Here is a 12,500-nt window from a genome sequence, read left to right on the forward strand (position 1 = left end):
TGTCTTAGATGAACAGAATGTCCTCCATGTAACTATTAAGGACAAAGATGGAGAAAACACATCAGATGTATTCTTCTTCAGGTATACTCATTAACGTTAAAAATGGAATAAGTGTAGTCAGCAGATGTCATAAGTTCTATGGAAAACGGTTTGCCTCTGACTCTTGGTATATTTCAACAGACGTTTCGGCTAATTCTTAGGCCTTCATCAGTGATAAGAAAGCGAAGTTCGTTATCATACGCTGATATTTAAACTAACATGGTGCGAAGCTTTGCTTGTGACCATGTAATTCATGCTAGCGCAATGCCTTTGTAGGCTTCTGGAAGTACGATATGATTGTTCCCAGCGTTTTGGGTACAAAGTAGAGTGCCAGGCTTTGAGGAAAAGCCACTTGTGGTAATTGGCTTCGAAACCAACGACCTTGACATTTTCAAAGTTCATGTTGTGGCTGAAATGGTGGACATGGCTGGCAACTTTGGAGTTTTGGCCCAAATTTATACAGGAAACCACACTGCAGTAACTAAAGCCAGCATCTTTCTACGATCTTCCAAAAATTCACAAACCGGAATGGAAGGCCATATTTGCGACCCATCACAAGCAGTATATCTATAAATTAGGTAGTCTGACGTATGCAGTGCCTTGGAGCTCCGCTATTATTATCTTGAATAATGAAGCTATATTTATCATCACAAGATACAGTCTCTAGCCATCTGCTAACCACTGAGTTGCCTAATAGTTGGTTGAGCATTGGACTACTGTGTGACAGGTCACGAAGCGAAGAAAGTCTGGATAGCTGTGACCTGGCTTCTGCCAATACAATGAGTCGATGGCTGGTTAAAAGCATATGAAAAGGAGCTTAAAGAAAATGAAAAATTTGAGCAAATGTTGGAGGAAACTCGCAGCGACATGCCTATCAGGCATATTCTAGACAAACTTTAACTCCTTCACCAGGTGACATCGCACACCAGACTCAGACCCAATCTCCTACAAACTCAGTGATGAACCAATTGGCGCATATTTTCAGAATTTTGGAAATAACATATAATGAAGATTTTTGTCACCAACATGATCAGGAGTTAAAGTATGATTGATCCAAAAGGTCTAGATAGCAGCAACAATATAGATATTCGTATAAACATAACAACTTTCTTTAATTTTCCAGACATGTTTCGACGGTACATCCGTCATCTTCAGTGTTACATATTTTGAAATCGCCGTTGAATTTAAAGCGCGCGCGATCTTACAAACTTCGTTACATTGCGTTGTCAATATTGCGTATTAAATCAAAACTGAACAAAACAAAAATTTAAATGAGTGACGCTTAGTTCCTTACAGGGAGAGAGTCAGGTTAATGTGTTTCACCTGCTGGTTGAGATCGGGCTTCTCCCATTTAATGTACATGGATTCCTTAAGCTTCACTTGGTACTTAGTGGCTGCAGAGTCCAGGATCTCGAAGCAATCCTGTGTGCAGGATGCCTTACAAGACTCTGAACTCTGCAGATGTTTAAAAACGTTCGAAGATCTGTCTGAAAGTAAGTGCTCGCGCACTCGTGTGGAGAAGTGTCGGCTGGTTTCACCAACATAACAAGCATTACAACTTGCACACGAAAATTTATAGACCACACGCGTGCGAAGCCCTACAGGGACAGCATCTTTCACATTAAAAAGACTCCTGACTTTGAAAGTAGTAAAGACTAACCTTATATCAATAGGTTTACATAACCGACTAGCAAGTTTGCGTATACACCTCTGTGCCGTGACTGAGAAGTGCCCAACGTAAGGGATTTTAAAGAAAAACTTAGGTGTTTCCTGGGGCTCGATTCCTGAATGAGACTGTGTTTTCCCTCCCTTGACTGCTGTCTGAATATATTTAGAAATATATTTGTTGATAAGGTTTTCAGGGAAGAGATTCCTCCGCAGAATGACAGGCAATTTTTGAAGATCAGTATGGAACCCCATCCAAGTGTTGTTTATCTTAAAAGTTCTATCAATCAAGGTTTTGATTAACCCCAGTTTGTAGGTAAAGGGGCAAAAACTCAGATAACTGGTGAGCAAACCTGTGAAAGTTTTTTTCCGGTAAACGGTGGTTATACTTTGGTGCGGGTCAGTGTTATTGATTAGAACATCTAGGAAAGGTAGAACATGGTCAGCCTCCCGTTCCATTGTAAAGCGTATATTGGGGTGTTGATTGTTGATGTAATTGAAGAAAAGGGTTGCATCCCGTTCAGAGCGGAAAAGGCAAAATGTATCGTCTACGTAGCGACGATAGAATAAGACCTCTGAATCCCCGTATTGATCCAACCATATATTCTCATGGTGACCCATAAAGAGATTGGCTAGAACAGGGGCAAGGGGGGACCCCATGGCTACACCATCCACCTGGTCATAGAAGTTACCCTTGAACAGGAAGTGAGTTTCCTTGGTAGCAAACTCAAACAACCTTTTAAGATGTTGTTTACTAAGTTTCAAACCTGGGTTACCCTCAGTTATATACTTGACGGCAAGGTTAATACAATCATCTAGAGGGATGTTGGTGAAGAGGCTTTCAACATCGAAGGACACCATGAACATCCCATGCAAAGACAGCTCATTGATTTCCTTCACAAAAGTGAAGGAATCTGAAGCAATGAATGTGGATGGAATATGAGGTTGGAGTAGATTACTTAAGTATTTGGCCAAACTGTAGTTGTAGGTGCCTATGGAGGAAACTATGGGCCGAAATGGTGGGGTGGAATTTGGCGCTCGTGGTTTGTGCATCTTAGGGAGACCATAGATCCTAGCAGGCTGGGATCCACTTGGATAAATGGCCTCATAAACTTCAGGATCAAAGTGACCTTTTTTCCTAAGTTCACTAAGATAGCGCTGGAGTTTCCCTTCCCGGGTAAGGGTAGGGTCGGATGTAAGGACCCTGGATTTAGTAGTGTCGTTAATGATTTTAAATAAACCCTTGTCATATTCTTGTCTATCTAAAATTACTACCCCATTACCCTTATCTGGCCGCAATATTACAATGTTCTTGTTCTTTCTTAGTTCTTTCAGAATCCTGTGCTTTTTCAAATCCGAGGCCGTGGGTCGATATGATGACACGTACGTGTGAGCCAAATGTGACAGTTCGGTAGCCAGTTTACCCGTGTCCTTGCTCTCCTTGAGATTCTTTAACATCCTCTGACTAATCAATTCAAAGCATGCGAAGATGTCCGTTTTGTTGATCGAAGGTGGGCATATCGAGTGGGTAAGTCCATATTTTAGAACATTCAACTGATCAGTGTTGAGAGAAACCGATGAAAGATTGGTGACAACTTCGTCTGACTTGAAAGGACATCTTCGCATGCTTTGAATTGATTAGTCAAAGGATGTTAAAGAATCTCAAGGAGAGCAAGGACACGGGTAAACTGGCTACCGAACTGTCACATTTGGCTCACACGTACGTGTCATCATATCGACCCACGGCCTCGGATTTGAAAAAGCACAGGATTCTGAAAGAACTAAGAAAGAACAAGAACATTGTAATATTGCGGCCAGATAAGGGTAATGGTGTAGTAATTTTAGATAGACAAGAATATGACAAGGGTTTATTTAAAATCATTAACGACACTACTAAATCCAGGGTCCTTACATCCGACCCTACCCTTACCCGGGAAGGGAAACTCCAGCGCTATCTTAGAGAACTTAGGAAAAAAGGTCACTTTGATCCTGAAGTTTATGAGGCCATTTATCCAAGTGGATCCCAGCCTGCTAGGATCTATGGTCTCCCTAAGATGCACAAACCACGAGCGCCAAATTCCACCCCACCATTTCGGCCCATAGTTTCCTCCATAGGCACCTACAACTACAGTTTGGCCAAATACTTAAGTAATCTACTCCAACCTCATATTCCATCCACATTCATTGCTTCAGATTCCTTCACTTTTGTGAAGGAAATCAATGAGCTGTCTTTGCATGGGATGTTCATGGTGTCCTTCGATGTTGAAAGCCTCTTCACCAACATCTTTCTAGATGATTGTATTAACCTTGCCGTCAAGTATATAACTGAGGGTAACCCAGGTTTGAAACTTAGTAAACAACATCTTAAAAGGTTGTTTGAGTTTGCTACCAAGGAAACTCACTTCCTGTTCAAGGGTAACTTCTATGACCAGGTGGATGGTGTAGCCATGGGGTCCCCCCTTGCCCCTGTTCTAGCCAATCTCTTTATGGGTCACCATGAGAATATATGGTTGGATCAATACGGGGATTCAGAGGTCTTATTCTATCGTCGCTACGTAGACGATACATTTTGCCTTTTCCGCTCTGAACGGGATGCAACCCTTTTCTTCAATTACATCAACAATCAACACCCCAATATACGCTTTACAATGGAACGGGAGGCTGACCATGTTCTACCTTTCCTAGATGTTCTAATCAATAACACTGACCCGCACCAAAGTATAACCACCGTTTACCGGAAAAAAACTTTCACAGGTTTGCTCACCAGTTATCTGAGTTTTTGCCCCTTTACCTACAAACTGGGGTTAATCAAAACCTTGATTGATAGAACTTTTAAGATAAACAACACTTGGATGGGGTTCCATACTGATCTTCAAAAATTGCCTGTCATTCTGCGGAGGAATCTCTTCCCTGAAAACCTTATCAACAAATATATTTCTAAATATATTCAGACAGCAGTCAAGGGAGGGAAAACACAGTCTCATTCAGGAATCGAGCCCCAGGAAACACCTAAGTTTTTCTTTAAAATCCCTTACGTTGGGCACTTCTCAGTCACGGCACAGAGGTGTATACGCAAACTTGCTAATCGGTTATGTAAACCTATTGATATAAGGTTAGTCTTTACTACTTTCAAAGTCAGGAGTCTTTTTAATGTGAAAGATGCTGTCCCTGTAGGGCTTCGCACGCGTGTGGTCTATAAATTTTCGTGTGCAAGTTGTAATGCTTGTTATGTTGGTGAAACCAGCCGACACTTCTCCACACGAGTGCGCGAGCACTTACTTTCAGACAGATCTTCGAACGTTTTTAAACATCTGCAGAGTTCAGAGTCTTGTAAGGCATCCTGCACACAGGATTGCTTCGAGATCCTGGACTCTGCAGCCACTAAGTACCAAGTGAAGCTTAAGGAATCCATGTACATTAAATGGGAGAAGCCCGATCTCAACCAGCAGGTGAAACACATTAACCTGACTCTCTCCCTGTAAGGAACTAAGCGTCACTCATTTAAATTTTTGTTTTGTTCAGTTTTGATTTAATACGCAATATTGACAACGCAATGTAACGAAGTTTGTAAGATCGCGCGCGCTTTAAATTCAACGGCGATTTCAAAATATGTAACACTGAAGATGACGGATGTACCGTCGAAACATGTCTGGAAAATTAAAGAAAGTTAAAGTATATTTTGACGGCGCCACAGGCTAGGAAAATTTACATGTAGGTGGCTTCTACGAAAATTTGGGCTCAAACAGGATGTAAACCCATGGCTGTTTGATTGCACTGCGCTGCCCTAGCATCTGCGAGTTTGCAGAATTCATAGTAAAATCAGTTGTTTCATCAATTTTTCTGCCTATTTTATCACTGTTGTCAAACAGGTGGCTTGGTTCATTGGTAGTCTGGAATGTTTCTAGCTCTGAGGTAAAGAATACACTGTATAATACTTTTGCGTGCATGGACAGCATTATAATAATTATGTAGAATGTCTTTACCGGTGGGTTCAGCACATTGTCTCTTTTATTGAGAGAATAACTTTCGTACTTTTAAGATGAGTATAACATTATCGGTTAATTTTAAATATTAAAATAATGCACCACATCATTTTCTGTTCTACCAGAAATCCAGAAAAAATAATCCACCATTAATTAGTGTTTATACCTGTATGTATCAGAAACAGGCTCTTCTGTAAAATGGCAGTTTATTCTTAGGACACCACTGCAACCTCGTTCCCAGGGTCTCTCTTCTCTGCCTCCATTGTCGTTGAGAGAAGACCCTGGTTCACGCTGGTCACGTGTCTCCCAGAATCTGGGAGGTTGGCGAAATGTGTGGTAGGGGATGGGTGGCAATGTAGGCTTTGTTGACATTGCAAAGAAGGGAATCAGCACGCAATTGATTTTGTGGCCAGATAACCATTGACAAAACGTTTGACAGCAGTATTTTATGTACTACACATATGGAACCCGATGTGAAAGAAAAAAAGTTGTGGTCAAATCGATCAGACGCCACAGAAAATATCCTCACGTTATTCAAGTTTTCATCCGTGTGAAGGTCCGGATCAACGAAGAATGCTAATAGTTTGCGACCATTTTAAAGGAAAGAAGATTTTGTCGTGCACGAAAACAAGCGAAACGGTTATCCATGGAAAACAAACATGTTCAGCGATCAGCCGGTGTGTTGTTATTTAAGTTCTCGAGTCACATATCGACCTCAAATCCATCAAATCAAACTGTATTAGCATGTGCAGGTATTTCATTTTGTTCTTTGATTTTCGTTTTTCTTTCGAAAGTTAAACAACGTGATTGCTAAGGTCGCAATCTTGTACAGCGAGTTGACAGTTTGACTTATGATATTTATATTTCAACAATTTCGTGTAAATTGTCGATGTCGTTAAGATTTTTTTTACCACTGCACCGCGCTTTAATAGCGTGTATATTTTTAGTCGCAGTAAAATAAAAGAGACATTTTTATCAAGCAAACGTAGTGTTTGGTGTATTCTTTTATGTTAGTGTTTGTTCTGAAGAAGCAACTTTGGCTACTAACGAAATTAATTTTTTTTAAAGCGAACGTCAATCGCCGCTCGACATTGAAGTCGTCTTGTCGATCACAAAAGCTCTTGCTTTTAGTTTGACCGCTTTTGTGGGAATTCATCTCCTTTTGGAATATAACATCAGCTCTTTTGACCTTTTTATTTTAGAAATGCCTTCTTAAACGAATATTTTTTCGCCCAGGTGCGGTTGCGGGATCAAAATATAACGAAAACACTACCCTAGTGGAAAAATGTTTGTCGACAAGTGCCACGTGACCAGCGTGAACCAGGGTCTTCTCTCAACGACAATGGAGGCAGAAAACCTGCAGCCTAAATTTTATTGCATTTTTAGATACTTTTCTTAGTACTCAAGTTTTCTCCTCGCGTTAACAAATCACGATTCATTTTTTCTACTCTTATACTAGTTTTCTTTATTTAAAAGAAGCACAAGCCACTTCCCATGGTCTTTGGTGCCTCTTTCATGTAGTAATAATAGTTAATAATAGTTAATAATAATAATAATAATAAATTAACAAAAGCAAACACAGAAAATTTGAATGCAATTAACATGGATTACGTACCAGCCACAAAATATTTACTATAGGTGCAATTAGGTGATCAGAAGTCCTACATGGCAACGTAACAATAATACTAATTGGCCGAGTCAGCAAAAATACCATAATACTCTTCGTTTGTCCCCCAACATTTTGCATAAGCATTGTTTCCAGTTTCTCTTGGGACTTATAAATTACAATGGTCCCAAGAGAAAACAGAAGCAATAAGATAAGCAAAGAGTATTATGGTATTCTCAACGTCAGCCAATTATTCCTCCAATCACTGCTTGTCTAAAATTACAATATTCTTACATTTTTTACCCCTCTAGGAGAAATACTTAATAAACGTGGCAAAGCTGTTCCAAGAAGGAGGATATGAGATGGTGCTTGGAGATACAGAGGACGAACAACTTCTTTATTCACATTCCAAGTGAGTTTATGCAGGTATAGTATTGTTTCAAGTAATAAAATGTCATTACTCTGGTAGCAACAAGTTTTTTACAGAAGCTGCTACCATAATTGAAAAGGAAATTAGTGTTTTGCTGTCAAAAGTGCAATTATCTTTTCAAAAATATTTTCTTGGTAGCAGCCATAGGCAACAAAGTAGATTGCAACAGCTCTGGCTTATTATTCCATGAGCGCGCATTGGATATGAGATAATAGATAGCCAACAAGGCACGTAGTGCCAAGTGGGTTATGATCACCTCCTATCCAACAAGCGCAAGTGGAATAATTGTTTTTATTAAAAACGCCCACAAATTATGGAAATTTATCCATACATTTTCCCTACTCTACGTGTATTTTGTAAAAACAACAGAACTGATGCGTGTGGTTACTGTTATTTGTAGAGCATGGTATAATAGCTCATAATTATACATACCTTTTACAATGATCTAGTTTTTATTAATTTTTGATGTAAAAGATACACTGTGCAATATTATTATTATTGTTTGGTAACTATAGAATCTTGAATGTTTATGACTGTCATGCTTTTGAATTATATTTGGTTTTAGGAATGCCACCTCCCTTGTCAATGGAAGGATCATATTGAATGAAAACTCACAGGAAGAAAACTCGGCTTTGGAAAAGTATGCCTTTTCCAATGCTATGGCCTTATCTGGTAGGAAAATACTTTATTTGTTATGTTTTTCTTACAATTAAGTCTGGTCTTTCCAGCAGAAAAGAACTTCCCCTTTGTTTTGTTTTTTGTAGTTTAATAGTTTGAATTCTTTAATTTAAGTGAGATTCATTATAAGCTTTGTTACATGTAGCTAGCAGTGTAGTACGTATATATGTCTAGACTTCTTTTCTCGCATTACTTATATTATATAAGTACATGTATGTAATATGATCTCAGCTCTGTAATGTGTCTTTGACTGTTTTATATAAAAAAATAAAAATAAATGAAAGTAAAAAAAAAAAAGCAACACAAACAAGAAACAAAAAAAAAAAAAGAAAAGAACTTCCCTGGATTGTGCAGTGGCTAACATTGATACACTGTAGGTTCTAATTAAATAATTAGGTATTTACAGTAATTACCCAGACTATACAATTAAAGGGGATAGTTTTTGAGTGGATGTAGCGGTTGTTAACCATTGACTCCTGAAACACCCCTCCCCTCCCCCCCTCCCAACATTGACAAGTCATATAATCTGGCAATATACATGTAGACAGAGTAAAATCGATCTACCAAGTCTCACTCCTTAGTCCTATGCGTTGATGGGTTAAAAACTGCTTCACAATGAATACAAAATAGTTTGGCCGACATTGAATCAAGAAGAGGCCCATTTCTCTCATCAACTCAGTTTTGTTATTAAAAATGACTGCTTGTTTTGCCAACTGTACTTACTTTATGAGACATGTGAAAAGCAAAATGTGGAGCCAAACGTGGCAAAATATGTTTAACTTGGTTTCATTTCGGAAAGATATATCTGATCCACAGAAAAGTTTTTACAAAGGTGAACCTGAAAAAAATTACACAACAGCCTAAGAGTAGGTTGGGTGAGGTGTCCTTTTTGGAGTTTGTTGTTAATTGTTTCATAATTATTTGTTTGCAGTCAAACTGGCTGTTTGGGAAGATGTTTTAGACCACTATGTACAGTCAATAAGATGGGTCCCAGAGGTTAGTAATCAGTGACAATCTGTAATCCCTATTAGGTGGGGTATGCAATGTTGCAAATTTTGAAGAAATATGGTAGAGGATATTACATGGCAGCAGGTGGATTGTTGATAACATCCCTGCACTCTTAAGAGAAGATGATTTATAATGAACAATAATTGTTCATCATGGAATATTATTCCATGAGCATACATTGGATATGGGATGGTACATGTAAATAGCAGCAATGTGACCTGAAAGAGCATTGTAACCTGATCAATTAAGTCAACAACATGATTTATTACTAATTAAAGGAGTTAAACTTTGAATGCACTGCAGCAAACAATATCAACTTAATTCATGACAATTTGTTCATAGATATCAATCTAAGAATTGGAATCACAAATTTGAAAGTCAGGCACATTATATGAATCACTTTTTTAATTTTCTGCAATTTACATTTCTGTACGTCTGCTACCTTAACTGAATTAACAGGAATCTGCCAAGGACCCGTTGCCTAGCACGTGACCGATCTTGGAATTAACTGATTTTAAACGATTTCACACAGTCATATGATTATCGAATGCTTTGAACCGGTGTCTGACATTTGCAGACTGCAGACCACAGACTGCAGACTAACCCTAAATCACAATTATTGAAAGCTAACCGTTTTAAAATGGGTTCTTAGACTTAAATACAGTTACTGTTTATCAGCGCTATTTGAAATGGATGCTTAGACTTAAATACTGTTTATCAGATGAGTGCTATTTGTAGGCAGTCTGCAGTATGCAAATGTCAGACATTGCTTTGAACTGCTAAATCTTCATTTTAATTAATGTGTTTTCCTGGGTCAATTCCCTTTTAAACAAATAATCATAAATGGTTTGGCTGTCTTTTTTAGGTGTTTGTTCAATTAAGCCTAAACTTTGCAACTTTTATGCGTCTTCACTCACAAAGGCGGGAAATCTGTTGAGCAACACAAATACAAAACTGACTTAAATTTGAAAAGGGTTTAATAACAATCAAGTTTTTGTGCAAAATAAATCTTCAGTTGATTACATGTGACTGTACAAACATGAAATCTGTATGGAGAAACTTGCATGTTTCACAGTTAAATATTGTGAACAAGAATTCTCCATTTCAAAGTAGTCAAATTGTCCTGTCATCATTGTTTAAAAAGGGCAAAATTAACATATTTAAGGCAAGGAATAATTAAACTCCAATGCAAAACTGGCTTGCTGTTGGGTGGCCTCTATTCATCCATGTATTTTTGCAGAAAAGTCAGAATTTTGACAGATATACTTCAATTTACAAGCTCTTCTCGCACACAGTTCTTGGATCCAGAAGATCCAGAATATCCATCTCTTTTGTCTTGTACTAATCACAAAATTAATATCTGTCCTCTTGCAAGGCTTTGAAAAGGGGAATAAAAGTCAGGATGTCAAGGAAAGAAGTTCTGGAAAAAACAGGAGAACTTATCTCCCTAAGGTCTGTGATAGTATAGTAAGATCTGGGAATTTAGAATCTTGAACACTGTTATTCCTCTTACGTAATATTCGCCTTATGTAATAGTAAGAAAGTCTTTGGAGCAGAGCAGAAAACTATCAAACTTTACCCACATAATATTATGAGAATGTGAGGTAGTTAAAAAATATATAGCACTTTACTCTCTAAGACCAAAGACTCAAAGGGAAACAAAATGGGGAAACAACTATTACAATCAAGTGACTGAAATTACTAGTAGGATTCACAAGTGCCTTAAATTAAGGAGATCGAATGATCGTGACAGACCAAAACGCATTCATCGTTCCCAACTCGATCTCTTTGAGTAGTGTGTGGGTTAACTAATTCTTAAGCGTTGCACACAAGTACCAATAGTGTATCATCCCCATAATGCATCCACAAACTAAGAAAATGGTGTCTTACATTTTGTAAATGTAACTTTATAAAAGCAGCACTTTTTCCCTATTTAAAGACCCTGACTTGAGTGTTGAATCTTAGTTCTCCAAATGTATGTGTTGTGTTCAAATTATTTCATGGTTCAAAATGTTTTAAACTTTATTTCAGATTATAATTAAGCAATAGTGGACCTTTTCTGTGTTTGTAACATAGCCTCATCTAGACACTAGGGGAAGTTGGGAGAATTCAGGACAGTTTAATGAAAACCCAAGACACAGTCAAGGGTTTGCATTTAATAATTGTTGAGAAATTATTCTCTCAACTCCGAAATTGTCTCCTTGAGGCTGGAAGGGTTTAATAACAAAACTATTTAAATAAATCCTTTTGCCTTTTTCAGGTACAAGATCAATCTGTCATCTGACCTTCTAATGACACCAGATTTTTTCTGGGATCGACCAGAAACCCTTGAAAACTTGTATGATAAAACTTGTTACTTCCTAGACATCCATAAAAGGACAAGGGTAAGCATCCTTAGGGGCTATTTACACGGTTTCGATTTTCATTGCATGCAACAAGCTTAATTATAACAGGCATACAACATGACTTACGGTTGTCGCAGCATTTTAGCATGTTTTAAAATGCTACAGCAATTTTTCTGACATGTTGTAGCCTGGTCGTAAGCTTGTGTCATTGTACCGTATGGCCCTTACAGTTATGGTTCTTGTCATTGCACTAGACTATGTCACTTACAGAAAAAACATGAGAAATGCATTTTTTTGCATAGTTATGAAGGTTATCCTTTAATGTAATGATCCTATTAAAAGTTTCAGGCATCTTCAGAGAAAAGTACTAATAAAATTAATCCGAGTATAATTACCGTAAGTGGAATGCTGCCGAGTAGAAAAACGGATCAGATGCCATGTGCAACAATGCTGCCGTTGATACCGTGGGCTCGTCTCAGTCAGACATCCAGAAATCTGCACATCTCAAATGAATATGATTAGAATGGTTGCCTCGTAACCTCGGTAACAATAATTATAATTTTAAGTTTCAAAGCTTCCAAGCTATTTTGCCTTCAACCACTGATATCACTGACATTGATGCCAAGTTGATCAATCCAGCATCACGACAAGGAAAAAGACAAGCAAAAAGCAATGTCCATATTGTATTGCTGGTGCTGCATGGGTACACATATTACCTGCTTTTTTTCTGAATTGCTAGAAGTCCC

At 38.2% G+C, this 12,500-nt stretch overlaps 1 protein-coding gene across 2 annotated transcripts in view; it reads left to right on the forward strand.

The window, feature by feature from the left end:
• LOC137976508 (required for meiotic nuclear division protein 1 homolog) overlaps positions 1-12,500 on the forward strand; it is a 28,520-nt gene that overhangs the window by 12,480 nt on the left and 3,540 nt on the right. For both annotated transcript variants that reach the window (XM_068823877.1, XM_068823878.1), the window contains 7 exons: positions 9-81; positions 5,574-5,616; positions 7,605-7,705; positions 8,289-8,395; positions 9,333-9,397; positions 10,785-10,861; positions 11,670-11,793. In XM_068823877.1, the coding sequence (XP_068679978.1) occupies positions 9-81; positions 5,574-5,616; positions 7,605-7,705; positions 8,289-8,395; positions 9,333-9,397; positions 10,785-10,861; positions 11,670-11,793 (590 nt within the window). The remainder of the gene's footprint in view (positions 1-8; positions 82-5,573; positions 5,617-7,604; positions 7,706-8,288; positions 8,396-9,332; positions 9,398-10,784; positions 10,862-11,669; positions 11,794-12,500) is intronic.

The sequence above is a fragment of the Montipora foliosa genome, chromosome 11 (assembly GCF_036669935.1).
Source record: "Montipora foliosa isolate CH-2021 chromosome 11, ASM3666993v2, whole genome shotgun sequence".
Taxonomy (NCBI): domain Eukaryota; kingdom Metazoa; phylum Cnidaria; class Anthozoa; order Scleractinia; family Acroporidae; genus Montipora; species Montipora foliosa.